Consider the following 26,301-nt stretch of genomic DNA (forward strand, 5'->3'; position numbering starts at 1 on the left):
AAGAACATCGTTTAGCTAGATCCTTTAATCTCAGTTTCCGCTATATAGATGACGTATCATCTTTAAACAATCCTAATTTCGGGGATTTGATACATCGCATCTACCCCCAAAGAACTTGAGAAAAAAGGATACTACAGACACTGTGAAGTCAACATCATATCTCGATCTTCACTTAAAAGAAAGAAATTGACCAAACTTTACGACAAACGTGATGACTTTTCATTCAGAATTGTCAACTTACGTTTCATCTGTGGCAACATCCCTTCAGCTCCTGCGTAGAGTGTTCATATCACAACTCATACGTTATGACAGAGCTTGCCGAAACTACGCAGACTTTTTGTATCGCACTAGAACTCTAACAAATAGGCTTCTGGAACAGGGTTATGTTGCTACAAGATTGAAGTCATCACTACAGACGTTATCATGAACTCGTGGATCCTTATGGTGTATCCATCTGCACCATGAAAACTGATTTATTCAACGGGTCATAATTTTCCTTTCCTCGTTTGTCTACCCCGGACTTGACTCTTTATGAGCAACTCGGTGAATGTTTCTAGAAAAGCAGAGGACGCTTACCCTACCGGTGCACCTGGTCCATGCCCCCAGTTTTTAGTGGAGTCCGAGTTGCTCATTTACTTTTGTTACTTTGTATGTATGATTTTAGTTACTTTATGTTCTTCGTTGTGTATGTCTGTTTTCCATGTCTGGTCTTTGTCCCTGGATTACATTCTTTTGATTACCGCTATAACCTTGGTTCCCTTGATTACTATTCCATGTCTGGTCTTTGTCCCAGGATTACATTCTTTTGATTACCTCTATAACCTTGGTTCCCTGGATTACTCTTAGACTACTATATGTCATAAATAATGTCTTAATGAATTTAGCTGTGTTATAGAAAGAGACCAGTTCCATTGAATTTATTTATTGAATTTAGTAAGTTTTATACTACGTACTTTTATTTTATATAGACTAAGTGATTTTATTTTATATTCAGTATATGTTCTAGTGATGTTTCGATTTCTTAAAAAAAAAAAAAAAGAAAAAAAAAGATTTTGGTTTTAGAATTGTTTGTATATAGTAGTAAGCATCTCATAAGTCTAATAACACTGGATAATTAATCTTTTAACATGTGATGTTTGTTGTATGCATATTTATGTATGATCAAATATGTGACACTATAATAAACAAATTATCTATTATTAATTATCAATAACTAAACAAGTACATAACAGTAATCAGGTATTAACTTTAATCATAAGCCAACATAAAAAAAAGCAAAGCAAGGTACAAATAGTCGATACAATGTCGAAAAACACTGCATAAGCATCACAAAATTGTATTTATTTGATTTTAGTATTATTAAGATTTTAGTAGGAATGAGGAGGAAAAATAACTTGTAGAAAATATCCCTACTAAGGGGGTTTGTCATGACGCCATGATTTGCCAAAACAAACCCATAGTTATAAAATCATTACTAACCCCTTATAGGGCAGTTTTACAAAATAATGTTTACTCATTAGCATAATTCCAAAATTAGAAAAAAATGCTTCGTTTAAATGTAATAAATGAAAAATTATTTTATAAACCGCATGATAATAGAAACTGTACAGAAGAAAAAGCAATAGTCAATTTATTTAGATATATCAAATTTTTACAGCTCTGGTTGGCAACTTTTAATTTAAGTTGAGTGTGATAGATAATATATAGATTATTGATATGCAAAAGTACATAATAATTCCATCGAAAGTATGACCACATACCGTTTCTCAATGCATTTGTGTTACATAATACTTAAAAATGTCTTCTGTATTTATAACTTTTTGCAACAATGACGCAATGAATAAAAGAAACTGTTAATTTCCTTATACAAAATAAAATGACTTTGAACGATGATTTGATTTTTTGCAGCAGAAAATTTACATTGTGTACGGCCGAAACTAGTTCCTTTTTAAAACAGACAAATCTTGTGTTAGTTTTGTTAAGTTACTTCCATGTCCGCTTATGGCCATATGGCAACTCCGATTTTTGTATGCCAAATATCAATTGACAAATGGTTTGTGTGTAGAATAATGAGTGTTGTTATAAGTGAGAAGTGTTTAACACCAATCATACGTCAATTTCCAAATTACTGTAGATGTTTTCACTCTTTGGCCTATCTGAGGATATCGAATTCTTGATAATATTTATACATTTCGAATCAGACAGATAACTGTTATTTGCATAGTTTTCAGCGTAGCAGTTGTTGTCAAAAGCCCTGAAAATACAATGGAGAAAATTTAATGTATACTAGTGTATTTGAACCCCCTGAAAGTATAAAACAGCAATCATACTTGGAACCCCTTTTAATAAAGACTTGGTAATTATACACAACACATTACTAAGTAGCACATGTTAAATACAACATATGAATTTTAACTGAAAATACGACAAAGCAATTATAACTGAAACCCCTGAAAAATTAAGCTATTTAATCGTTGTTAATGAAACCCTTTAAAGTATAGTAAAGCAACTGTATAATATCATATTATTTCTAATTCTATAAATATACTTCGAACATGCAGTAAAATTGATTAAAAACCTTCTGTCTTAAATTTAAATGCATGGATAACATTAAGGTATTTTAGAAACGTACATAGAATTTCTCTCTGGTTGCTGTTGTTTCTTCCTCAACATATATATAATGACCATAATGAGTACAATTAACACCACTACACCAATACTACCAGTAACGGACCCTATAACGGTGGCATCGTTTGTACTGCTCTGGCCAGCAGAACCTACATAATTACATTAAAACGCACTATAGCTTTTTTTGAATGTCAAAACAAACTGTTAATCTTATCTATTACAAATGTTGGTTTAATTCAAAAAGTTAAAAAATATAACGTTCAAGAGGGATTAAAGCAACTTCCAAAATTTGTTCTTTTATGCTAATTTTTTCTCGGTTAATTAATTGATACATTTACATTTCTTGCATGTCCCTCTTGTTAGTGTTTTTGCTTTTTTTCTTAATAGAACTGCCCACACAAAATAATTGGTATTTAAAACCATACATTACCGATACATGTATGGTTGTCATCATCCATAAAAAATCTCCCATTACATGTACATTCGTAGGACCCTGCATTGTTTACACAGCCATGTGAACATCCAGCGATATTACTACTGCATTCATCAACGTCTAGATAATGAAAGAAAATGTCGAACTATGATAATATTTTCACTATTATGTGTAAGCATTACATATATACAAAATGTAACTTAATGAAGTGATCAGATTTTGTATCCTTCTATAGATGGGGAACATTTATATAGGATAAAAACAAACGGAAAGCTATACGACAAATTTAAGTAAGCTTCTATAATGTTTTTATACAAACAAGTAAACAACCAGCAGGTAAAAAGCTCAACCTTAATTTTTATCCGGAAATCGGAACAGCCCCGAATTTCCGGAAATACCGTTATGTGAACAGACAACCATCCAAAATAGACATACAACATCCCGCCCGAACAAAAAGAAATTTCTAATTTATTCGATGGTTGTCTGCTTCACAACACGTAAAAATAATACAAGATCAAAGAAACTATGTGAATCAAATTATATACTCTCTCATCACAACCATACTACCTATCCCCTCTCCATACCTATAACATATGCAAATAACGTGATAAAGTGTCAACTATAGTACGATGGAACTTAGCAAATCATGAGGTATAAGCGAGAATAATCAAGGGAACCAAGGTTATAGCGGTAATCAAAAGAATGTAATCCAGGGACAAAGACCAGACATGGAAAACAGACACACACAACAAAGAACATAAAGTAACTAAAATCTTACATACAAAGTAACAAAAGCAAATGAGCAACTCAGACTCCACTAAAAACTGGGAGCATGGACCAGGTGCACCGGTAGGGTAAGCATCCTCTGTTTTTCTAGAAACACCCGCCGAGTTGCTCATAAAAAGTCAAGTCCGTGGTAGACAAACGAGGAAAGGAAAACTATGACCCGTTCAATAAATCATTTAATTAATACATTACTTAATAGTGTAATGGTGCTAGAGAGTTCTGGTTTAACCAACCTGGAGTACTACTAATTCTCACTAGAGACCTAAACTCCTAATATGCAGCTTTATACACACCACCACACTATAAAGTATATACCACACTGTTCTACTTATTAGAAAATTAATCTATCTCCTACACAACTCCTCAATGACTTTACTGTGATCATTCAGTGACATGTAAGTTATTGCTCTATTAACAATGTTTAGTTAAGTGGAAAAAATCACTATACATCTAGACAAAAATGGCAAAAATGATTTCACCGAATCACGGAAATTCACAACAGCACAGCACTAACTCATCGCTGTAACGTCACTTAATGTTTTAATAATTCAATTAGTGCATACACAGCAAAACGTTACATTTGGCGAGAATGTTCTCACCGACGAACATGTATTATCCATGGTTACAAAAGAAAGGGTGAAAATATTATGTACATGTGCTAGTAACATGTTGGCGAAAATGTTTTCATCGACGTTACATGTTGTTTCTCACTTTATATAAGGTACGGTAATGTTGTATATATATTGGTCGTTCCCTCCGCGGGACTCGAACTCGTACTGCTGTGACATCTATGGCAACACCGCCTGCACAAAGTCCAGCGCCCTAGACCACTAGGCCAGCTAGGCTATTTAATTAAAATATTGCTTTCGTTGGCCGGGTCATTCCTCCTCGTAGGATTAATCTAGGGCTATAATTTAGTACACGATATATGGTGGTACGGGACAGTTCATTTAGATGTTAATATGTAGGATTATAGAGTCGTCACATTCTGAGACGTTATATATATATATACATCTCAGAATATGACTACTCTATTCGCTACACTGCTCCATCGGATCAAATTGATACAGGGCAGATAACGTAAACTTATAGAAGGGTCTGAAAAATTCCTAACGATGTTAGAACTGTCAAATTTGCGATGCAAATTTTGGTCGTTCCCTCCGCGGGACTCGAACTCGTACCGCTGTGACATCTATGGCAACACCGCCTGCACAAAGTCCAGCGCCCTAGAGCACTCGGACAGCTAGGCTATATAAAAATATAGCTTTCGCTGGCCGGGTCATTCCTCCTCGTAGGAATAATCTAGGGCTCTAACTTAGTACACGATGTATATATGGTAGTACGGGACAGTTCATCTAGGTGTTATTATGTAGGATAGAGGATCAAATTAATGATGCATGTCACAACAAATCGATATTATACAAACGCCTCAGAATGTGACGAAACTATTCGCTACACTGCTCCATCGAATCAAATTGATACAGGGAAGATAACCTAAACTTATAGAAGGGTCTGAAGAATTCCCAAAAATTTATATATATTGTTGCCTACATTATCAGTGGCGGCGGGCGTGAAATCGGCAATTCTTGAGATTTTGGAGATATTTATAGTTGAGAAATAGTTCTCCACTGCGCACTTTCTGCTGGTTCACCAACAAGCTGAACCAGGTGAAGTAGGAGCTTCCATTTTTCTTTTTAGCGAGAATCCTTTTAACTTTTTCAGAAGTCTGTCTTACAATCTGTTTCACCGATTACCAAGTTTTCGTCTATGTAACGCATCGGTTTTATTAAATGTCCTTGTAGAACGCCTTTTAGGGTGTGTGTGTTTCTCCTGCCGATTGACTCAAAAGATTCATCATTACCGTGACTTTTAGCACTATTCATGATGTCAGAAATGTCACTACCAGTTTGAACCATACAATCAGCTTGATAAGGTGCGCGCACATGTGCAATTTTCAATCTGTTTATGTGTACTGGGTCCTTTAAAGTTCTCTTTCCAGTGTGATCTCTAGATTTGCTTAAGTGCAGGCATGGCTTTTGTTATCAATGAATGGTCCAACAAATATGGCTTGAAATTTTCGTCCAGGACCCGTAGAAGCACGCTGCATATACACATAATCCCCAATACCCAAATGGAGTTCATGCATTTTGTCATTTTCTTTCTGTTCCATGTAGAATGCTGTTTCAATTGCATTTTCTTTAGCTGTGTCATGAATAGTTTGAATGTCAACTGTTTGAAGTAATTTTGCATGTTTAATGGTATGTCATTAAATGCATTCACCGGCAATTTAAAAAGAGAAAAATTTGGCCGTATTCCGAAATTTATTTTGAACGGGGAAAAAGAAAGACTATTATTTACTGACGAATTCATGGAAAATACCTACGACTGAAGTTTGTTTTCCCAAGCTTTCCCCTGTAGCACTTGAGTTCTTAAACGCTCTGCTAATGTCCGGTGTTGACGTTTGCATGCTCCAAAACAATGGTGCGCAAAAGGGGTGTGAATTCTTGAATTTAATTTAGTAGTTCATTTGTTAGTTAACTCCGCGCCTCGGTCGGAGAATGTTTGACATGTTCCATATGTTGTGAATAAGCGAAAAAAACTTCACAGACGGTCAGTGCATCCTTATTTCTAATAGGTTGAGCAAATAAAAACTTGCTGAACATATCAACTGCGGTGAAAACAAATGATTTACCGATAACTGAAACCGAGTATGGACCACATAAATCAACTTGCCATACATGAAACAGTTCCGCTGGCGTTGGAAAGGCAACAATGGGTTGTTTAGTTTTCTTATTTGAAATTTTCCGTACTTGACAGACGTGATATGATTGTACATAACTTGTAATAATTTTGCATTTTCGGAAAGAGGAAATGTTCCTTTGCATGGTCTAAAGTATTGTATATGCCACAATGTCCTCCTAGTGGGGAATCATGCACAACATTTACCACAGTGTCAATAAGAGACTCAGGAATAACAAGTTGACAGTGATTCATCAACTTACTGCGCTTATTTTTGGCTACACGGGAATGAAATAGTATTCCGTCTATTAAGGCGTAATCTGGTACTTGTAAAAGAAAACGCCTGACTTCCTTTTGTACTCCAGGAAGTGTGTCGTTTTCCAAATAATTGATAATTTTTGCCAATGACCTGTCTTAATGTTGAAGTACTTTTATTTTCTCAGCCGAAATGGATAAATTTTGAAAAACGTAGTTGTTCACGGATTCATTTCCAAAACTTTCTTGATTTAAATTTTGTTGTACATGTAGCGTTATCTTTTTGTTCTTTCCTAGATTTGTTTCCGTGTCAGATTCGTCCGCATCGTACGGATCATTCATTTTTATTTGTTGAAACTTAGTCCGTTGCTTGAACAACAAACTGACTAGGTCGGAAAATGTTTTGCCGTCGGAAATTTTCACTTTGCCTATTATGTTTGCAACGAACAAAAAATGTGGATCATCTTCAACAGAGCTCCGCGTTCTCATTTTCACATCTAGAAAATGCATCGGAAACTTGCATTCCCTCGGCTTTCTTGTACACAATTTCAAACGAAAATTGCTGAAGTATTGCCATCCACTGTTCATATATAACCCCTTAAAATTGCTTTTGATACAGCGGTTTCAGGGCTTTGGTGGTCACACTCCACTCCGAATTAATTTCCTTGCAAATAGTCAGAAATCTAAAATGCTGACTACCATGCCTAACAGTTCTAGTTTTGTAGGCCCATATGATTGCTGCCTGGGACTTTTAAACCAAACAGGATTATGCGAGGTTTCTTGGATTCGTCGTTGGGGTCTAATTGGTAACGCATGAAGCCTATGCCACGTGCTGGAGTGTCTGAAATGTTAAGTCATATCTAGGATATTTTGATGCGCCAGAATTGGCTAACGTGGCCTTTAGTTCCTGGCAGGCAGATTCCTGGTCAGTGTCCCATTCAAACTTTTGCCCTTTTTTAATAAACCAGCACTATAGTTCAGAAAAAATCGCTTTAACTAGTTGAATAGGCCTATTATCAACGGATTTTAAGTAACAGAGAGAATATATACTTCAATACAGAGTTCCTCTTCTGACTCGATTTATTCACTAATAGATGCCATCGCAATAATTCGGATGGTCTCATTGTTAGCTAGTCTGACTTCTGAATTTTCTAACCACTCAAACGAAATTTTACTCTTTCCAGAAATTGAACCATACAAGTTTTTAACATCACATTTATAGAACTACCTGTACCTACAAGCGCAGCAACTTTTAAATCACTTATATACACAGACATGTACAAAAATATTGTATTTCTTCCAGACTGAAAATTTACGGAGTTGATCCCGGAAAATCGTGCCCGTTCTCCGGGCTTGGCTGGTTTTCCGAAGCTAATTGATTACATTTGTTTGCTGTATGCCCATTCTGCATACACAACTGACATTTTGCAGACGGAAAACTGTCGCTATCGCCGTTCCAATTACAATCTACCTTTTGGTGACCTCGCCCCTTACACTTGTAACAATGGTCCCTACCAATCCGAGGACTGGTGACATGTACACTTTGAGGTGTTGCTTTAGTGTTCGTCCACGAAATTAATGAGGTTAGCATTTGAACCTCCTCTCTATGTTCAGAAACATCTGATTTAGTGTGCGAAACATTGGACAGATCACTACTACCAGATTTATTGCCACTTACGAGCTCAGTAAATGTTTGGACTTGACATTTAAGGTCTTGAATTTCACTTTGACAAGTACCACTTCTATTTGATTTTGGCCCATATACTCCAATGGCATTAATCGATTCATCATGTTTTCGGTACCAACATACATCTGCTATTTTTGCTGAGGAAAGTGCAGACTGCATATCATTAGGTAACTCTGCACGGACAAAAAAATGACATTAGCTCAGGCAAATCACTGACAAATCTAGTGAGCATTTCATTTTCTGGCTTTTCTAGCCATTTCCTTTTTTTCGTATACCTGACAATAAAAGTCCTCTACGTTTTGACCTGGTGATAAAACAAGATTTTAGAAGGATTTCACTATGCATTAAGACACTGGTCCCATGTCCGCTAAATGAAACAAACTTTTCAGTGAAAATGTTACGTACGATTTCCCAAAAAATTTTATTTGAGTCCCCAATAGAGTTGTACCATGTCAATGCGGGTCCCCGGAGATGGAGATGAAAGGCGACAATCATGCGTTTATCAAATTTCCTGTATATGTAGGAAATTAAAATACGTCACTTTGCTCTGATATTCGTGACAAAATTGGGATCGGTGTATTTTGTGAAACGGAAAAACTGAATTTAAGTTTTTCTGCCGTAGACTGACGAAAAGGAAGCCTGTGTGAAACAGATGTTTGAGTATAAGTTGAGTCAGAAATTGAAATTTCGTTTTGTCTTAAAAACGAGTCATCTAAAAGTAATTTCGATTTTTACTGTATAGAAAGTTCTGGGCATGTTTCAATTGAGTCAGAGTTGTTGCACTTTGTATGACAATTCATACCATTTCAATACTGTGAAACCCACCTCGGCGAGACAATGCTCCCCTGTACTTTAAACCAGTTGACTAACCATAGCGAGAAAGATCTAACCGAAAAATACAAATATCTGTTTACTCAGCTTGGAGAGACAAATCTCATCTATTTGGAACTTAATTGATATTACAAATGTAAAACAGTCATTCAGCAATATATTCAAATTTAAATGTGGGATGGATGCACACAATCTCGGTCAAACAATGAATCTCCTATTCAACAGTACGCTCAACCCCATTACTAAAGTAACCTGTCTTATTGTCTGATAAAACGACTATGGTTTTTGTACTATGAACAGGGAAGGTCAAAAAACTTTTAATTGAATTAAATTTGATTGAAAAGTCTACAACAAAATTACACCTTACAAATTACCGGCCACGTACTTTGAACAGCGTTCCAGACAAATCTTCATAAATTTGAATTCTCCACCATTTTGTATCCTTCTATCGATGGGGAACATTTATACAAACAAACAAATGGAAAGATATACGACAAATTTAAGCTTCTATGATGTTTTTTTACACAAACAAGTAAACAACAAAAAAATATATGTCTGCTGCCAACAGGAAAAAGCTCAACCTAATTTTTTATTCGGAAATCTGAACAGACCCCCGCATTTCAAGAAAAGTAAAATACCTATATGTGATCAGACAACCATCCAAAATAGACATACAACACTAAATACATAATATTCTATGTTTTTAAGTTTGTAACAGCAGCTAGCGACAGTGAAAACCTTGTATAAAATGTTGTTTTTATACAATAATTTATAAGTCAACTTATCGTACCTCTGCAGTATTTTGAATTTTCTTTTGAATATCCTTGGATACATTGACACTGATATGATCCTGGAACGTTAGTTTTTCCATTTCAATTTGTCTAATTCTTGTATGTATAACTATTGTTATTTCATATCAAATCTCTATAAAGAGGAAATAAAGGAATGAATGAATGTCCTTGCTTCTCGTGTTAGTGTATTTGCTTATTAATAGAACTGCCATACAAAATAATTGGTATTAAAAAACTATACATTACCGATACATGTATGGTTGTCATCATCCATAAAAAATCCCCCATTACATGTACATTCGTAGGACCCTGCATTGTTTACACAGTCATGTGAACATCCAGCGATGTTATTACTGCATTCATCAACGTCTAGAACATGAAAGTAAATGTTGAACTATGATAATATTTTCACTATTGGAAACAAGTATGCATTACAAATATACAAAATGCAACTTATATAAAGCGATCTAAATACATAGTATAATGTGTTTTTATAGTTAGTAACAGCAGCTAATGAAAGTGGTAACATAGTAGTTAACTTATCGTACCTATGCAGTCGTTTGAATTATCTTTTGAATATCCTTGGACACATGGACACTGATATGATCCTGGAACGTTAACACATTCCTGTAAATTATCGCAAGTGTTCTTGTTCTTGTCAGTACATTCGTCAATATCTAAAAAAAAAGACGGAAGTTTATATGGTAACAAAGTTTTTACCCTACTAAAAATTCAATACTAAAAATAAAACATGTTTAATGACAAAATTGTATAAAATGAGGATTCAGCCATATTAAATGAATATCTGAAAACATTTCTTGATGTATTCTAAAGATATTTCGAATTAACAACGAAGTTTTCATGTGTTTTGCAGTTTACAAGTCTAATTAACTCCTTAAGTACAATATTGTAACCTCTGGTAAAAAACCAAAATGAAATGCACAAACTGATTAAAGCTTAAAAATGGACCTGATGTTCTGACAGGGAATGACATTTCGTTCAATTCTGACCATGGTAATCATTTATTCTTTTACATATAACCTTTATGTCGACTGTCAAAGTTTGTTATTCGTTATCGACAGTAGTTTTCTTTTACCCTTTTCCAAACGGGTAAATCATTAGAACAGGTTTTGTACACTTCTTACCTGTACAAGTTATTTTGTCTTCTAACAGTCGGTATCCGTCGGAACATGAACAGCTGTATGAACCCTCTGTTTCATAACACTGTTGTGTACAGTCATGTTGACCAGTTTCACATTCCTTTATGTCTGCAACAACGTCAACAATAATAGTAGATTAAAGAAATCCCATTAAAAGAGGATGATATCGGACTTCAATGAGAAATACTCTCCATATATAAATATTTCATTGGCGTTTAGAAGTGGATAAATTCTCATTATTTATAGAAATGAAAATTTTGTCGTAAAAGCAATTTTTGCACAAGATGAAGTTTTTTTTATAGATTCTAGTAGATAAATAAATAAATAGGTATTCTACTTGAAAAATATATAGTATTTGGCTTTTTGTTTCTAAATTGGAGTGTAAAAAGTATATTTCATGTCTTAAGGAAAACAAAAACTCCTTTGACGTCAGTGGGAGATGTCTTTAAAAAATACCAACACGGGTACGGTTGTTTGGGTGAAGTTGGAACCCATCATTACATAAACACAAATAAGAACCATGTGTGTTATGACAAGTATGTGTACATCCATGGGAGTTTTGTTTACACTCGTCTATATCTGGAATTCAAATACATTAACTTGTTATAAATGCTAAGTGTTTCATGGGTATTTTAGTTTTTATTATATTCTTAAACGATATTTCCCCATAGAAAAATATTCTGTGTACTATATGCTTGTTTTTGTCGTTTGTACTAACAATTGCAAAGGCATTCCCTTGTGTATAATAGTGAAGTCAGGAGTAAGCATAGTTTGAGAGAATTGTAATGCACATTCAAAATGGACAAAAATGAAGCCATAAATATGGGATAGGAATAACATATATAGAAACCAGATGTAAACCGCATAGGAATCAGTATCAATACTTCAACAGATGGGTGCATGAACGAAGTGTAGGACTATCGGCAGATTGTACGTCCTCTCTGTTTTCCTGTGAACGCCGTCACTTATAGAGTTGTACCATGTCAATGCGGGTCCCCGGAGATGGAGATGAAAGGCGACAATCATGCGTTTATCAAATTTCCTGTATATGTAGGAAATTAAAATACGTCACTTTGCTCTGATATTTGTGACAAAATTGGGATCGGTGTATTTTGTGAAACGGAAAAACTGAATTTAAGTTTTTCTGCCGTAGACTGACGAAAAAGGAAGCCTGTGTGAAACAGATGTTTGAGTATAAGATGAGTCAGAAATTGAAATTTCGTTTTGTCTTAAAAACGAGTCATCTAAAAGTAATTTCGATTTTTACTGTATAGAAAGTTCTGGGCATGTTTCAACTGAGTCAGAGTTGTTGCACTTTGTATGACAATTCATACCATTTCAATACTATGAAACCCACCTCGGCGAGACAATTCTCCCCTGTACTTTAAACCAGTTGACTAACCATAGCGAGAAAGATCTAACCGAAAAATACAAATATCTGTTTACTCAGCTTGGAGAGACAAATCTCACCTATTTGGAACATAATTGATATTACAAATGTAAAACAGTCATTCAGCAATACATTCAAATGTCACACACTTGCAAATACACAGGAACCATATTCGAGCTAAATGTGGGATGGATGCACACAATCTCGGTCAAACAATGAATCTCCTATTCAACAGTACGCTCAACCCCATTACTAAAGTAACCTGTCTTATTGTCTGATAAAACGACTATGGTTTTTGTACTATGAACAGGGAAGGTTAAAAAACTTTTAATTGAATTAAATTTGATTGAAAAGTCTACAACAAAATTACACCTTACAAATTACCGGCCACGTACTTTGAACAGCGTTCCAGACAAATCTTCATAAATTTGAATTCTCCACCATTTTGTATCCTTCTATCGATGGGGAACATTTATACAAACAAACAAACGGAAAGATAATTGGTATTAAAAAACTATACATTACCGATACATGTATGGTTGTCATCATCCATAAAAAATCCCCCATTACATGTACATTCGTAGGACCCTGCATTGTTTACACAGTCATGTGAACATCCAGCGATGTTATTACTGCATTCATCAACGTCTAGAACATGAAAGTAAATGTTGAACTATGATAATATTTTCACTATTGGAAACAAGTATGCATTACAAATATACAAAATGCAACTTATATAAAGCGATCTAAATACATAGTATAATGTGCTTTTATAGTTAGTAACAGCAGCTAATGAAAGTGGTAACATAGTAGTTAACTTATCGTACCTATGCAGTCGTTTGAATTATCTTTTGAATATCCTTGGACACATGGACACTGATATGATCCTGGAACGTTAACACATTCCTGTAAATTATCGCACGTGTTCTTGTTCTTGTCAGTACATTCGTCAATATCTAAAAAAAAGACGGAAGTTTATATGGTAACAAAGTTTTTACCCTACTAAAAATTCAATACTAATAATAAAACATTTTTAATGACAAAATTGTATAAAATGAGGATTCAGCCATATTAAATGAATATCTGAAAACATTTCTTGATGTATTCTAAAGATATTTCGAATTAACAACGAAGTTTTCATGTGTTTTGCAGTTTACAAGTCTAATTAACTCCTTAAGTACAATATTGTAACCTCTGGTAAAAAACCAAAATGAAATGCACAAACTGATTAAAGCTTAAAAATGGACCTGATGTTCTGACAGGGAATGACATTTCGTTCAATTCTGACCATGGTAATCATTTATTCTTTTACATAAAACCTTTATGTCGACTGTCAAAGTTTGTTATTCGTTATCGACAGTAGTTTTCTTTTACCCTTTTCCAAACGGGTAAATCATTAGAACAGGTTTTGTACACTTCTAACCTGTACAAGTTATTTTGTCTTCCAACAGTCGGTATCCGTCGGAACATGAACAGCTGTATGAACCCTCTGTTTCATAACACTGTTGTGTACAGTCATGTTGACCAGTTTCACATTCCTTTATGTCTGCAACAAACGTCAACAATAATAGTAGATTAAAGAAATCCCATTAAAAGAGGATGATATCGGACTTCAATGAGAAATACTCTCCATATATAAATATTTCATTGGCGTTTAGAAGTGGATAAATTCTCATTATTTATAGAAATGAAAATTTTGTCGTAAAAGCAATTTTTGCACAAGATGAAGTTTTTTTTTATAGATTCTAGTAGATAAATAAATAAATAGGTATTCTACTTGAAAAATATATAGTATTTGGCTTTTTGTTTCTAAATTGGAGTGAAAAAAATATATTTCATGTCTTAAGGAAAACAAAAACTCCTTTGACGTCAGTGGGAGATGTCTTTAAAATACATACCAACACAGGTACGGTTGTTTGGGTGAAGTTGGAACCCATCATTACATAAACACAAATAAGAACCATGTGTGTTATGACAAGTATGTGTACATCCATGGGAGTTTTGTTTACACTCGTCTATATCTGGAATTCAAATACATTAACTTGTTATAAATGCTAAGTGTTTCATGGGTATTTTAGTTTTTATTATATTCTTAAACGATATTTCCCCATAGAAAAATATTCTGTGTACTATATGCTTGTTTTTGTCGTTTGTACTAACAATTGTGATAAGGCATTCCCTTGTGTATAATAGTGAAGTCAGGAGTAAGCATAGTTTGAGAGAATTGTAATGCACATTCAAAATGGACAAAAATGAAGCCATAAATATGGGATAGGAATAACATATATAGAAACCAGATGTAAACCGCATAGGAATCAGTATCAATACTTCAACAGATGGGTGCATGAACGAAGTGTAGGACTATCGGCAGATTGTACGTCCTCTCTGTTTTCCTGTGAACGCCGTCACTTACAGTAAACCATGGTAAAAACATAGACGGGATTGTAAATAGTTGTCATCACTGTGCATTAGGTCGACAAAGTCATGATGACACGGTGCGTAGCCACAAAGGATTCTTTTGGGTAAAAATGACTCTTTCGGAATCGCGTACAGGACATGTCCGGATCATTTCCATGTTTTCGTTTGTTCTTATGTAAATATGTCCCTAATATTACAGCAATTAGTCCGATCATTCATTTAATCATTTTTACCGTGGGAACATGATTTGTTTTCGTTGTTTTTTTTTAACAATCCAAAATCGAACCTGTCTGCCACAAAAACATGACCATTCGTGGTGTGAGCGTTATATTTCACTGCTGAAGATTCGTTTAATGTAATTAACAGTTTTAATGTCTGCTTTGAAACACAAAAATGTCAATAACTTAGTTTTGATATTGATTTCGTGTGCATGTAAGAAAGTTTAGCAAAAATGTAAACATTGTCGAGAAAAGGTCACTTCAATACTGCTGCAACGGATTTCCTTGTAACATTTTACTTACTTGATCATGAGCTGCAGTCGTATCATGTAGGGACGGATCTAAATATTTACAAAAATGGACAGAGATTGATTTCGATGATAAAAGTGTTTCAACGCTATAATTTGCTCTTTCCGGCTAAATTCTACACAATAATTACTTTAGGCAAACTCCAAAATCAGCTCTGGACAAACAAATCCATCTTGTTTACTCCAGAATCAAAACTAGCAACCTTGGGAAATCGTCGGAAAAAGGTTTTTATACCTCTAAAAACTATCGGAGTAACGTCTAGCAACCATCGGGACGCTGGATTCACATCGAAAAATAATCCCCGATACATAAAATTTTAACTCTATTTATCGTAAATAATGTGCTCACGGAACATATAAATCTTCTATAAGTCTATTTCAATAAAAATCAACAACAGTTTAATGTAAAAATAGCAAGAAAAATTCGTTACAACTTCGGTATATTAATACTCTGATTCTATGCGACATTCCCAAAACAAGGTCATGTCAGGTCATAAAAGTACAAAATTTGCATATGTAGGTGTGCGCACATGCGTATAGAACTACATACCGGAAGTAACATGGTTCTTCAGTAGCAAACGGAAAAATGATATACGACAGAATGTCTCATTTCGAAAAATTAGAAGTGGTTGAACACCTATTTAATAATAAGACAGTTTAAGTGAGGATCACGGACACGTGCCAAAACTACAAGAACGACTGCCATGCTATAAATCCCCCCCAAAAAAAACGGCGAACAATCGCTGGCCCCCATAACAGTAAAATTTCAGGTGAAAGGCAAATACATGTTAATCGGGCAACCTTTACACCATTTTATTGTTAAAATTCTTTAATTGTTACAATTTCAATAAAAAATGCATTGTAGTCATTACAAGAATTGAGAATCCATAAGTTGGTACGTCTTATATCAAACCTAGATGTATCTAGGATTATATGTGATAATAGAGCTGAAATTGAGGTGTTCAAGGGACATGTTTGGTGTTGAATGGATAGGGCTAGTGATTCCTTCATCAGACCTTCTTGTTGAAATCATATTCTTAAACTTCGGCGATTATGTCAATTTGCATGTCTCTGGAACTAAGTACCCAGAAACGAAGCGCTTTTACAGTATACAGACAAAGCTGTCGAACGTGACGTTTCAAGGTTGAGCAATATTATGGCCACATGACAGACAGAACATTGATATTAACATCACTCAGCTTTATAATATTTATATAAAAACTTCAGTGTATCTTTGGCCCGCGAATAACTAAGAGGTGAAAATTCCATACAGTGTTAACCTTATTATTACACTAGGTCATTTTTATTCTGACTGCAATACAACTTTAAATATCCAAATTATTTTCGAAAATATTTAAGGGCTTTCCCTACCAGGGAAAAACCTTATTGTTTTTCTAATGTTTTTTTTTCTTTTTTATTCTTCCGTTATTTGCAAAATTTTCTTTGACATGCTCTCCCTTATTCATCTTTCAAGATATCATTACCGAATTTGGACCATCGATAGAGCTCATTAAAGACTTTTACAAGATGACCCTGTGAAGAATTCCATTATAGAAGTTATCTCCCTTTTATTGGCTTTTTTTTTCAATATGTTCCCCCGAACTCACTTTTCAGAATATCATGACCATATTTTGTGAACATGTCGATGTCATCAGGTTCAATTAGGAAATGACCCTGCTAAGGATTTCATTACCATCTTTAAGAGTTATGTCCCTTTAAAACAGTTTCTTTTAATCGCTCATATCTTAAAACCCATAAGAGATAGGATAATTCTGGAAACGGTTTCATGCACATAAGCAGACGGTCTAATTAATAAACATAAATTTGTATTTTGTTATCAAACTATACGGGAGTAATATCCCTTGAAATATTATACCTAATTTTTAAAAATTTATATTTCGAGAACGGGAAGTTGTAGAGACGTAGAACCTTCATCAATGATCTTTGGTCCATGTGACCTTTTATTTGCACCCAAGGTCAAAAGTCACAGAGTGGTAGTTTTTTCCCCTTTCAATATTTACTTTGGCACGGCCCTGTAGCGTCATCGTTCAAGATATCATTACAAAATTTGAACCATCGATAGACCTCTCTTAGAGTAATCAAGGGGACCAAGGATATAGCGGTAATCAAAAGAATGTAATCCAGGGACAAAGACCAGACATGGAAAACAGACATACACAACAAAGAACATAAAGTAACTAAAATCATACATACAAAGTAACAAAAGTAAATGAGCAACTCGGACTCCACTGAAAACTGGGAGCATGGACCAGGTGCACCGGTAGGGTAAGAGTCCTCTGCTTTTCTAGAAACATCCGCCAAGTTGCTCATAAAAAGTCAAGTCCAGGGTAGACAAACGAGGAAAGGAAAACTATGACCCGTTGAATAAATCAGTTTTCATGGTGCTGATGGATACATCATAACGATCCACGAGTTCATGATGACGACCATAAAACTTCTGTAGTGATGACTTCAATCTTGTAACAATATAACCCTGTTCCTGAAGCCTATATGTTAGAGTTCTAGCGCGATACAAAAAGTCTGCGTAGTTTCGGCAAGCTCTGGCATAACGTATGAGTTGTGATATGAACACTCCATATGCAGGAGCCGAAGGGATGTTGCCACAGATGAAAGGAAAGTTGACAATTCTGAATGAAAAGTCATCACGTTTGTCGTAAAGTTTGGTCAATAGTTTTCCTCTACCATCGATTTCTAAGTGTAGGTCAAGATATGAGGCTGACTTCACAGTGTCTGTAGTATCCTTTATCTCAAGTTCGTTTTGGTAGATGCGATGTATCAAATCCCCGAAATTAGGATTGTTTAAAGATAACACGTCATCTATATAGCGGAAACTGAGATTGAAGGATCTAACTAAACAATATTCTTTCTTTCTGTTACAGGATTATCCCATGAAGAATTTCATTATCCATTGTAGAAGTTATCTCCCCGTTTATTAGCGTCTTATCAATATGATTAATAGGTCCCCCGAACTCACTTTTCAGGATATCATTATCATACTTGGTGAACATGTAGATGTCATCATTTTCTATTAGAAAATGACCCTGCTAAGGATTTCATTATCATCTTTAAGAGTTATGTCCCCTTAAAACAATTTATTTCAATCCCTCATATCTTGAAAACCATAATAGATAGAATCAATCTAAAAACTGTTTCATGTACACAAGATGAATACCTAATGAATAAATATAAACATGTATTTTATTATCAAACCATACAGGGGTTATATCCCTTGAAATATCATACTTATTTTTTTTCAAATTTATATTTCGATAACCAGAAGTTGTAGAAACATTGGCCCTTCATCAATGATCTTTGGTCCATGTGACCTTTCATTTGCAACCAAGGTCAAAGTTCATAGAGTGCTAGAAAGCGTTCTCACTGCAAACTACAGGCCTTGATAGTGAGAAAACAATAAGAGGTATGTGTATACATACAGGGTATGAAATGACCCTCTCGATAAGCCCTACATTGTCAGACCGTCTGTTCAAAAGTTATGACAAATTAAATGCTTTGCAGAATCCGGTTTGTGATCTTGACATAAACGTATGACCTTGACCTTGTAAGTTTTTTTTCAAGATTAGGTAATCCAAAGATGTATGGTGGTAGTTTCATGTCTCTACGACTTCCGGTTCTGGAGTTTGTTATTGCATCATATTTTAATAATAATTTGGGTTCAAAATGAGCTCAAAAATTGCCCAAATTATTTTGTAATTTTGTTGTATATGTTCTACATTATCATACAGTTTTCAGATTTGACATATCTGGTCTAGTTTCGGATCTATTGAAATTTTAAGTTTTATATATATATATTAAAATCCACAGCAGACACACAAATGGTCATTCCACAGAATGAAAAATCTGCACAAGTACAACTGTTTCACAAAATACCAATACAACCAATATAAAAAACCATTGATACTTACAATTTTCATATTTTCCAATGATTTGATTTATTTCATCAATACCTATTTATAGATTTGATATATTGTATCATTTTTTTTCAACTTGGTCGAAGGGGGTCATGTATCATTTTGAAGGTCTAAATAAGCACATTTCAAATTTCAACCATGATAAGTAATACATGTTCAAATAGTAGGGTCATTAAGTGCAAAAATTTAAAGTTCTTAGAGGGTAAGGTTGTTACATATCAAATGAATGGTCTTAAAGCGTACATCTGAAATACCGATGTTTTGACTCGAAATAAATTACTTGGGTGAGGTCAATGAGTGCAAAACTTAAGTTGTTTATATAGTTAGGTTGTCTCATATCAAATTAAAGGTCATAATGTGTACGTCTCAAATTTCAATTTATTTATATAGAAAAAGAACCCAGTTGGGGTTATTAAGTGTAAAATTCTAAAGTTCACAGAAAGTAGGGTTGTTGTATATCTAACGAAAGGTCGTCGAGTTGACATGACAAAAGTCATGATGGGAACATCGACAATTGCATTTGACAAGGTCACCAAGTGCAAAAAGTCAAACTGTTGTAGATGTTTTAATGTGTATATTACAAAGAGAAAGTTTTCAAGGGAAAGACCTTTCAATTGTTTAACAAACAATTGACATACTAGTAGCTATTTGTAATCGATACAGACCTGCACAGTGGACGATAACATTGTAGATGTGTGAAAAGTCGTTGTTTTTGTTAGTACATTTTGTTCCCGGTTCACATGTTCTGCTCCGACAATTCCATTGTATCATGAAGTTTTTCTGTAATTTTACACAACAGCGATTTCAGTTTTTTTATTTAAAAAAATGACTATACTATTTCATATAATAGGGACAGCGACGTCCTACATATGTAGGTTCAGACGTCAAAACATAACTGACTAAAGAGCTGCGTTCACGCGTAATTCGCATTTAGTCAATGCGCACTGGAAACGTAAATATAACATTATATCCATATTAATGTGAATTATTTCAATTACGAGTGATCGCGTAATTAGATTTGAATTCGCAATGATTACGAATTGAATGCGCACTTTTTGTCATTAGTGTTTTATAGTGTCGATCACGTTAGTACATATTCCGTAAACAAAAATGTATTTCTCAATGGATTCAGTGCCGTTTCATGCCTATGTATGTACATAAATTTACTTATTCATAAACCATATAAACTTACGACAGCGGAACTATGGGTTAACACTTCTTCAACTTCTTCCCATCTACAACCCCCTTCGTTGCGACTACATTCCTCTTCTAAATCTAGGAATAGCAAGCATTAAGACTCAAATAACTTTACTTATAACGCGTTCAATAAACGTGTTTAATAAAATGTTCCGCAGTTTGATAACACAGAGATCTAATCCTGAAAAAAGTAGGGGAAAGTATAGACACGCCATTCATGCTTGATACAGCTCTTAATTTTGATTGCGATGAAATGTTTGAAACAGGATAAGAAAGAGTCGAAGTGGTCCTATTTTAGCTCCTAATTCCTAAACAGATCAAGTCACAACCACCAAAAATGATTCAGGTCTTCCTATGGGGTATGGCACCTTGTGGTACAATTACAAAGAGATTTTAAACTTTTACTCAAGTTCGTGTCCGGATATCAGGAAAATGCTTGTTGCTGGCCTATTTTGCAAAAACTCCTAAAACCGTCCAAGTCATAACTATAAAAAAATAACACTCTTTTGGGGTAAGAAACCTTGTTGTACAATTTCTTATGGATCCATACACTAATACTTGTAGTTGAGTTATTGCATGGAAATTAGAAAAATGTTGGTTTTGTTTACAGTTATTATGCAGTGACCGTCTGCGGACAACGACGACGACACTGCCATACCATTTATACGACCGTAAATAAAAACTATATACAACTGAAATCAAGAAAAACAAGGTAGATAGATTATTCAAAGCTAAACAGCCAGAGAGTGAGGACAAATTATAATTTTGAACAAAAGAACCATAATGAAGAAACTAATTTGTATCTGACAAAAAAAAAACGAAACGAAACGATAAAAAATAAATGGATAAACAAGATGAAAATTAATAGACGAAATCCTTGAATTGTTAATCAATACGAATTTAACCTATGACTTTAGAAGCATTAGGAGCCTGATTTTAGTCATCTGTATTAACGAGTGATAGAAAAGGGAATGGACATAGCGAAACCCAGCGTATAACTTAAATACAAATAGAACATACTTTCAGAGATCATCGTGTAAACACACCTTTAAGAAAGCTCTGAAAGGTCTCGACAGCAAAGGGATTTTTACCAGTTTTGTATCTTTAACAAAAATAAAATGTTCATAGCTCGCATTTTAAAATTTTGTTAAATTATAAGTCTTAGTTAATGCAAAAGAGCAAAAGGCACAAAAAATATCAATACATTTAACTTTGTCCTCCTAAATATTAAACCTGCCTCATATTATTTAAGAACATTTTGCTTATAGGTAGGAATCAATGTTTTCTTACCTACGTGTAAAAAGATACATAGAATGCCAATGGTGGTAATCTGTAAGTCATAACGGAAACTTTGCACACAAAAAATAAGAGCTTCGCAGGGCGCAGCATGATACGATCGTAATGGTCGAGCCCTGAACGGTTGGGGCCAGTGTGGACACAATATTAGTTTTTGACACACTCAAGACTAGGGAGTTATAGTTCATTATGGATACAATCGGTTTGGACACTATAAAGCACAAAATTTGAAAATTTTCAAAATCGGACCAGAAATGAAAGAGTTTATTTTTTAGGGCAAGGCCGAATTTTGTACCCCTCAAATTCAAAACGGTTAAAGATACTCCTACCTTGTAAAAGTTTTCAAAACAGAATTGAAAAAGGAAAAGATTGACATCTGAATCATAAAAATATGATCAACAACAAACTTTTTCTATCAATTTTAATGATTACACCTATTTTCTCCGTTTTAGCCCCATGTCTCCAAAAGGAGTTGAGAAAAAACGTTCAAAAACTATAGCCCCCCACCCCCGCCATGTTCGTTTAATTTTCAAATGGAATGGATAAGTTTTACTCAACTTTTCGTAGATAAACTTAAGTTCACGGACGCCAACACGACGACGACGACGCCGACAGGGTGATACCATAATATGACCGAATTCTTTTTTTAGATCATATAAAAACTATTCAAGCTTTCTAGCAAAAGGTTAAAAAAAACTCATTTTACTTTCATATGTTTTTGCAGCGCTTAGCCCTGTTAAGGCAAATGGAAACAACAGCAATACTGAACCAAAACATATACTTCTTTTTTGTCATAATGTCATAAACGTCCCGATATGTTAAAATACACAGAAGAGATAGACACGCAATGGTGTATGGCGTTTAAAACACTTTTAATCAGGTATTACCCACAAATAAGGAAATTAAAATAGGGTTAAAATGTGATTAATAAACATTATTTAAAAGCAATAATCTAGAAAAGCAGAGGATACTTACCCTACCGGTGCACCTGGTCCATGCTCCCAGTTTTTAGTGGAGTCCGAGTTGCTCATTTGCTTTTGTTACTTAGTATGCATTATTTTAGTTACTTTATGTTCTTTGTTGTGTATGTCTGTTTTCCATGTCTGGTCTTTGTCCCTGGATTGCATTCTTTTGATTACCGCTATAACCTTGGTTCCCTTGATTACTTATTTAAATTCTACCAAATTTAAGGAACAATCAGAATAAATTACACACAAACCCACACTACCCCTACGACGTAAGATGTTGGAATTCCAAGGCATTGCTGGAATAACACACAAACACATCTTACAATACTTACGGCGCTTATGGCGAGTCAAAAAGCTAAATGCGGTCCGTTTGTCATAAAATTCTGTTCGTGATTGGCTAACATCTCTCGCTAGAATTGATAAAAATGATTTTTGTTTATACTCAACGACATTTCAAGTAAGCACAAGCAAATATCACTAAAAGCATACGTTACATAAATTTCTCATGACGTCGTACCACTTCCGGTAAAAATGACCAGCGGTCATATTGGATAATTAATTAACAAAACATACCAGTTTTATATATTGTAAATTTCGATATACTGCACACGTGTTTCTCGTCAGTAGCATTAAAATCAAATATGTAGGAAGATCATAATCAAAATATTAGTTTATATACAAGAAGTACTCAAAACCAAAACTATCGAAAGAGGCAGCCAAATCCATCACCGAGAGGTTCTACCATATGCAATGCAAGGAATGAAGCCTCAGTGTTTTACGTATTTTTAAATTTGGAATACTGCAAGATTTCATAAATAGGGTAAATAAAATATAGATATAATACGGGGTCAGACAAGTCTGACAACTGGGTTGGTGAATACCCTCGGGGACCTCAGGTCCACCAGCAGCGGTATCGCCCAGTGGTGACCAATGGAGGTGATAAATTATTATCCGCCCACTTATGTCATAGTACTCAATCAATGGTGTCCCTCTGCGCTATTATAGACTGTAACTACACAGGAGGGCAAGACAATTTGTCATTTTTTCCGACGCAGTCGGTATAGTATCACTTTTTACCCTTTGACCTTAAAGACGCTCTTCTATGGAAACGTAAGTCACCTGATCACAATTATGTTTCCCGAGTGCCCAAATACTGATCAGAGGCGTTGGAAAAAATGCATCCAAACTTGAAATTGCGTGCTATGTGTTATTGTCTTGAATGGAATGTGGAAAATTATTAGTAAAAAGAACAAATTTTACTGCGTCAGCTATCTTTTTTTACGATAATACTTCATTCGCTTGCCGGCAATTATCACAAATCAATGTGTCCAGACAAAAGAGTTGACGGAGAAAAGATGGAGATCGACTGCCCGGAATAAGCAGGGCAGATTTAGCAACCTCAGGGTACAATAGCACTCGGAGATAGGAGAGTTCTTCGTGATGTCATCACTTTCCTGTGGTTTGTTTTTTGTTGGCAAAAAATCTAATGAGTGGCATGGGGTATCAACTAAATCATCGTAACTTTTTCATTTTTTTTTAATAGTGAAGAGATGCAATACATGAAAATCAAGCATTAACGAGACTTTCACTTTTGATAATAAACTTCTGAACTTTAAGAACAACTTCCACCTTTTTCAGTATTTAGAAAATTAGAGCCACACAACAATACGTTAACAGTCAAGATACGTCAAGTAAGATTGAAAATATGTTGTTATTTCGTAATAGAGTATAATTGGGACAAAAAAAGCAGAAAATGGGAGGTTGATTCGAAATGATCACAGGTGCAATTAGAAGATTGAACAGATGTTCATTAAGTGAAGCACTGTCGTGCACCAATATAGTAATGTCAAATTTCCCTGAATCCGATTTCCAAAAATGTGTGGAGTTATAATTCCTAGTAATCTGCGCAAATTTGTTCCACAGTTAAAGTGATGCTGCCAAAAAGTATTCAGATTAGGAATTTGTTCTAGTGCAAATTTCTAAAATCACGACACTTATATATCATAACATTTCTGATTTGAAATTTGATAAGTTTGGGGAAGTGTGGCCGAGTGGTTAAAAGCTGGACTTGTTATCACGAGGCAGACACCTCTTTTGGTTAAAAAAAATTATTTAATGAATAACTACAGACCTTTTCGTGTTAACTGCCGAGTAGTTGATGAGCATGTTCAATATTCAATACCGTAAGTAAATTGTTTTGTTCTGCACAGTCTTACCTCCCGGAAGTATAACACGCATGCATATCGAATTTTCCCGCGATTAACAGTTGCACGCCGTTACTGAACAGTCAATGAGCAAGTGGGAGTAATTAATGAACTATTAGTTTTGGAAATCTTTTTTTTTTCACTTATATACTACGTGGTTTACAAAGAAAACAATTGTTTGTAACTATCATACACATAAATGCCTATAAAAGACCGAAGTTTAAAATTTGAGGAAGTTAAAAAAAATGTTGACTTACCAGAGAGAAGTCCAAAACATTTAGACACAGAGGACGCGTTAAACAAAACAGCGAGTAGTATTACCATAACCTGCATCCTGTAAAGCAATATAACAAATCACGTTAATAGGGTGTGTGTGTGTGTGTGTATGTGAAAAAGAAATTGGAAAGAGAGAATTTTTATAGAAACTAATAATAGACATGAATGGACAATGATGTAAACAAATAAAAGAAAACTTGGTTACTGTTGAAAGGGATTAAAACTTAAATACTCCTTCAATATGACCATACAATTTAAAGTGTACTTAATGTTTGTCTTTTAAATGTGTTAATTTATTAGAAATACTTGTAAAATATGATCACACCATATCGTACCATTTCAGTGAAGAGATCGACATAGAGATTTATTGGTTTCTTAAACCCAAATTTCTGAATAGTATTCGCATTTTCATTTTTAAAATCTCAACGTCTCAAAATACATGTAAAATGTCATTTTCTTCCCAATTAAAACAAACACACGTGTAAGTAAGACTTACTTTCACATGATTTTCTTTGTTGAATGATATTTTAAATATAGATTTGCCGAGTAAACTGATCCAGAACCTGTCAACTGAGTATGTAGATTGAAAATTTCCAGAGTTTCAGAGAAATGGCTTGTGGTACATGCGCACTGTAGATCGTCAGACTACCATATGCAGAAAATCAGACTACCAACATGACAACTTCTTTTGTGCACAAAAAAAAATCCAGTTTTCATCAGTTCTTTTAATAGTGACAGTTTATGCGTACAGGGTCTATATAATTAC

The 26,301-nt window shown here is 34.5% G+C and overlaps 1 protein-coding gene across 3 annotated transcripts; it reads right to left on the reverse strand.

The window, feature by feature from the left end:
* Positions 1–1,235: 1,235 nt before the first annotated feature.
* LOC148618434 (uncharacterized) lies at positions 1,236–26,301 on the reverse strand. 3 transcript variants are annotated; one of them, XM_088577353.1, is made up of 16 exons: positions 26,032–26,300; positions 25,517–25,593; positions 23,388–23,465; positions 20,787–20,869; positions 20,260–20,374; positions 14,599–14,721; positions 14,124–14,246; positions 13,528–13,656; positions 13,226–13,348; positions 11,767–11,889; positions 11,296–11,418; positions 10,699–10,827; positions 10,397–10,519; positions 3,059–3,181; positions 2,633–2,777; positions 1,236–2,254 (listed from the first exon to the last, which is right to left on the reverse strand). In XM_088577353.1, exons 2-16 carry the CDS (start codon positions 25,590–25,592, stop codon positions 2,107–2,109), a joined length of 1,764 nt encoding a protein of 587 aa, XP_088433479.1. In that variant the 5' UTR covers position 25,593; positions 26,032–26,300; the 3' UTR covers positions 1,236–2,106. The 3 variants fall into 3 exon arrangements, with proteins under 3 accessions (XP_088433479.1, XP_088433481.1, XP_088433480.1); XM_088577355.1 differs by lacking the exon at positions 3,059–3,181 and having other exon boundaries at positions 26,032–26,301; XM_088577354.1 differs by lacking the exon at positions 11,767–11,889 and having other exon boundaries at positions 26,032–26,296.

This window comes from Perna viridis, chromosome 4, assembly GCF_037379345.1.
Source record: "Perna viridis isolate PV_CMFRI_1.1 ecotype Kerala chromosome 4, ASM3737934v1, whole genome shotgun sequence".
Classification (NCBI taxonomy): Eukaryota; Metazoa; Mollusca; class Bivalvia; order Mytilida; family Mytilidae; genus Perna; species Perna viridis.